The 5155-nt window shown below is 39.4% G+C and overlaps 1 protein-coding gene across 1 annotated transcript; it reads left to right on the top strand.

Annotated features, from left to right (window-relative positions):
* Positions 1 to 1576: 1576 nt before the first annotated feature.
* On the top strand, positions 1577 to 3399 carry LOC148035726 (protein ANTAGONIST OF LIKE HETEROCHROMATIN PROTEIN 1-like). Its single transcript, XM_087677745.1, has one exon. The coding sequence runs from the start codon at positions 1722 to 1724 to the stop codon at positions 3204 to 3206; it is 1485 nt and encodes a 494-aa protein (XP_087533871.1). The 5' UTR covers positions 1577 to 1721; the 3' UTR covers positions 3207 to 3399.
* Positions 3400 to 5155: the final 1756 nt, after the last annotated feature.

The raw sequence follows: 5155 nt of genomic DNA, 5'->3' as shown, positions 1-5155 counted from the left end.
TGTATATTAGCTAGCAACTATTTGTGGTCTATGTACTAGTTAGGAGCTACCTATTTGCTTTACACTGATTAGCAAATATATGATATCTAGCTATTGCTTGTTTGCCAATTTGGAGTTAAGTTTTACCAATAAGTAGAAGAAGGCTATGTAGTCAATGATGGACTCTTTGGTTAAGAATGACACTTGGGAGTTAGTTCCTTTAGGTAAGCTCAAGCATGCATTACCATCCAAATGGGTTTATGAGCTAAGGTGCCCATTTTTCATTATGATAGTCAAAGTGCCATCTAGATGGTATAGAATCTTGTCTTTCATGCAAAGACAAAGCACATTGAGTTGAAGTATCAATTCATCTCGAGAAGGTGGTTGAGGATAAGGGGATTGAGTTTGTCAAGATTCATACTTTTGATGACAACCTTATAGATCTTATTGTAAAGAGTTTATCACACAATGTAGAGTACAAAGGGGCATTGGATAGTACATTTGTTCAATGTAGAGTGCAAAGGGGCATTGGATAGACCATCTGTTCATTGTTCTCCCTTAAAGGCATATTGGTCTTTGAGTGTGAGATTGTTGGGGGTAAAGGCCAATGGTTAATATGCGTCAATTGAGATTGGTAAGCAATGCAAACTAGGGTGCATGATAGGGTTTGGGAAATACATTTTAGTACATGAATCCTTCTAATAGTACATTGAAGAGGATTTTGGAATTTTGGATTGGATTTGACTTTATATTATTGCAAAATCATGATCAACCTTACTTAAGTATGCATCTTCAAGAAGGTGACATATGTTCTCAGAAGTAAGAAGTCATTTTCAAAACTTGAGCTACAATAGTGTTTACGAAAAACTTTTTCCAACACCGATACAAAAGTCTCTACCCTTGATGATTTGCAGGTTTTCCCTTGAGATTTTAGAGGTCTTGTATTACATAATAATTAAAATGATCTTAAATTTGAAAGCAACAAAGATTTCTTTCCAAGAATTTCAAGGTTTCTTTTTTGAATTCAACAATTCACTTGGCCATACACCTCAATTTCTCTTGAACATTGAGTGGTGGCAAAGTTTTTTTAAAAAAATAATGTGATGCCCTTTCTGGCAATTTATTTGGTGTACCCTCAGAATGTTCTCTACAGGTAGAGCCAATGTTCATGCAAATCATTTTTGGTAGCAAATATACCAAAACCTTTAACTCAAAATTTTAGAGACATTTTGTAAATCTAAGAATATGCATCTATCTTTTTTAAATTAAAAGTTATATAAAGCTCAATGCTTTTAACCTTCTCCTTTAAGTTTGAAGGTTAGGGTTCTATTCTCATGGGCAATGGGCAGCGAGGCACTGTGTATGATGTTTGATGTAAGAAGTTGATTATGGCTCCACTTGACTAGTGACGAAGATGGACATTGTAATGGGACCACTTTTAAGAATCCGTGGTCGAGGGGTTTGGGCGACTTTCGGCTATACCGATATTCAATTAATACAAAATCATTTCGAGTGTAAGGGTGATAACCTATTTTCCCAAACCTTGGAAGTTGGGTGTGCCCTTGTAAAGAGAGAAAATGCTATGCCAAAAACTCCCCTAGTGAATCTTTTGCTCTACGTCTTGTACTCAGATTTATCTGTCTTGCTCTCTCCAGTCGCTATATATATTCTTCCGCATCTTCTGAACCGTTTTCGACTCTCTGAGCTTCCCTCCTTCTCGCTTACCCTAATTCTAGTCCGCCATGGCCTCTGTGGATCACGAGGAGCATCCGTCCATGCCTCCGTCAGAAGGACAAAGCACGGCCCGGCCCGACGCCATACTCATCGATCAGCCTCACGATGATCCGGATGATGACCCTTCCTCCCCTTCCCGACTCAGAGAGGAAGAGAAAACACTGCTGCCTTTGTTCCAGGCCCTCTTGTCAGTGATTCAGTGCTATGAACTCATTCTGCAGAAGATCATCTCTGAGACTGAGGAGGAGGAGCACCAGACGGAAGAATACATTATGAGCTTCCTTCCCGCCTTGCAGGCGGCTGCCACTGCCGCTGCTGGAGCAGCCCCCGGAAAACGCCGCCGCCTCCACCCCGGCGATGCTGGCGAACGCGTCTCCTGGTATGTGCGCCCCCGATCATCTGTCAATTGGTGGAATCACTATGTGAATTATGCACATGTCGGGGATGAGAGATTCCGTGAGGTTTTCCGGCTTCCCCCAGAGCTGTTCTTCCACATCACAGCGCTGCTCCGTGATGACCTTGAACAGGGCCAGATTCCTAATTCATTGCGGCGTGTTCCAGGCCGCATCTTCTCTGTGGAGAGGAAAGTAGCCATAGCCATCTTGAGGCTATCATCAGGGATGAGACAAGTTGATGTATCAGAGCATTTTGGATGTGGCCGGTCAACTGTGTCAAATATTGTGAATCAGTTTGTCATGGCCTTGAAGAAAAGAGGCTACTACATGTTGCAATGGCCTGAGACAGATAAGGCTCTTAATGAGGTCAAAGATGGCTTTCAAACTCTAAGGGGATTGCCAAATTGTTGTGGTGCAATTGGTTGCACACATTTCCCCATTAACTTGCCACCCGGACAAAGCAGTGAGGATTGGCTTGACCGGTGGGGCAACTATAGTATGATCATGCAAACCATTGTGGATGCTAACATGAGGTTCCTCAATGTGAATGTTGGCTTGCCTGGCAAGCATACTTGTAGAAGTGTCCTACAGTCTTCTTCTTTTAACAAGTTATGTCAAGAACATCAGAGATTGTCTGGGTCTCCTTTCCATTGTGGCGACCTTCAGATTAGAGAATATATTGTTGGTGATGGTGGTTACCCATTACTTCCTTGGTTGATGACTCCCTTTCTCAAGGACCAACTAACTTCCACAGACCGAAAAGATTACAATGTTATTCACTTATCCACGCGTATGGTTGTGGAGCAAGCATTTACAAAGTTGAAGGGAACATGGTTGTATTTGGGAAGGACTATTAATTCACCCAATATAGGTTGCTTACCACACATCATACATGCTTGTTGCATTCTCCATAACATGCTAGTAGAGTATGATGAAGGCATGGACGAGATGACAACTATGGATGTCCATGATCCCCTGGTTAACAATCCACCACATGATCCATATTACCCATTGGAGGAGGAGGAGCTTATGGAAGGAGAGTGTATGCGAGCTGCTCTTATGGAGTATATACTTTTGCAAAATGGTCCCGGTCCCTAGCTTTTTGTTTCGTCTCAATTTCACCCTTCTTGTATTATATTTCTCTTCATGGGTAAATCTCACTTTGAATCATGCTCTTGACATATTTGTCTTTGATTTTCACTAATGTATCTTAGACTATGTGCATTCTTCTTGTTTTGGTAGATTCATTGTATCTTGGTGGTGTTTGAAGATTCTTATTTGACCTCCAAAGAACAATCATTATTGATTTTACAAAACATATATAATTTCAAGTTTTTTACATCACATTAAGTAGTTATGTTGTTAGGATCCATGTTCCTCAAGCTATAACACGCTTTGCAATTTGTGATATATGGTATCATTGTTCTAGTCACAAAATGTCTGTCCTTTATGCCACATCACGTAGTAAGTTTTTGGACTTGTAGGTATGCAATATAGTTGTGAATCCTTTAGAGTTTCTCTAGTTTGTCAATAAGCACTTGGAAAAAGCTTGTCATGTAATCAAAATCTCAATCTATTTGGGCAATTGCATTGTTAGTTGTAGTTAGTGGTTTACTATTTGCAAACTTTTCTATAAGTAACTCTACTAAAAAGTTGGGTTGGTGATCTTAATTGCTAAATGCTATGATTGGTTATGGCACATTGCACATCAATTCTCTTCGTATTATCAAAAGCACATTGCATATGCATGCCATTGAAGCTTCCTTGAAGGTGTTCATTTGCTATTCATGGGGGTATTATAGTCCAAACCTACATTTTTATCAATAGAAGCTTGCATAGTTGATTAGGTTTGTTGGTGTATCAATGTTTTAATGCTCCATCTATCCATGATTGTGTATGGTAACATGACTTTTCAGTTTGACTTTGCATGGTAACATTCTTCATCAATTCTAATGTGATTCATGAACACTTTAACATGTACAAGGTGTTGTTACATAGTAGAAGGTAGAGGATTATTTTTTCAAGTAGGAGGTGACCCCATCTTACCCTAGCAATCTTACATGTGTTATATTTATTTTGCAAGTCTCTACTTTGCTATCTTGTTCTCTCTCAATGCTAGCAATTTCCTTGAGAACTATGTGCACACAATTCTCAAAGCCCTTCTCTACTATTTTTTGGGTATCAATGTTGTATTTAGCAAAAACTTTATCAACACCTCTCACCTTGCAAAAACTTTAGAACCCATCAAGCAAATGTCATCCCAAATAGTTGTGTTTTCATAGCCTACACTTGCATTTTGCAAGCATTGTCCTTTTTCTTTTGGTAGACTAGTGTTTTTCTTTGACATGATGGCTTCCTCCTTTGTACCTAGCATCAATTCGGTCAAAGATAAGTTTGAGATATGAAATTGGCCAAACCCCTCATAAAGATGTATACATTGGAAGTTCTATTAAAGGCATAACTCCCCTTCCAATTGAAGATGACCACGGTGTCTTGTGTCTTTTGCTACTCAAGTAGGAGGCATTAGCTTCCTGTATTCTCTCATCTCCAAGAAGGGTTTGTAATACAAACTACTCATTCTCTTTGGATGTATGCATTGATATTCAACTAGAAGAGTAGGTTCTCCAGTATAATATTGAAGGCCCTAACATTACAAACCTTAAAAAAGGGGTACAACAAAGTGTTGATTTGTTGGGTTAGCTTGAGAAGGGCAATAAAAGCTTCAATGTCTTGGTTATGTTAAGTACCTTATGCAAAAGCTTCTAGAATTGTTTCATGCTTTCAAGACTCCCACTAGTTTTGTTTCATGCTTTCAAGATCCCCATTATTTTGCAAAAGAAGTTCCTACACTCGTTTCCTTTTTGCATAATGCTTCAAAAAGAGTGGTTTCTTCCACCCCTTCAAAGTTGAGAGTGGCACATGGTTTTTTCCAAGGTCCATAGTTGAGGGTGCAATAAGGATGCTCTTTTTCGTAAGATTGTTTTCAAGACAACAATTTTACCTTCCCTTATAGAGGACATAGCATTGGAGGTCACATTATTCTCACA

This window comes from Lygodium microphyllum, chromosome 5, assembly GCF_053477565.2.
Source record: "Lygodium microphyllum isolate KBCC chromosome 5, Lygodium_microphyllum_v1.1.10, whole genome shotgun sequence".
NCBI classification, from domain to species: Eukaryota; Viridiplantae; Streptophyta; class Polypodiopsida; order Schizaeales; family Lygodiaceae; genus Lygodium; species Lygodium microphyllum.
This window is presented reverse-complemented; position numbering and strand designations above follow the sequence as displayed.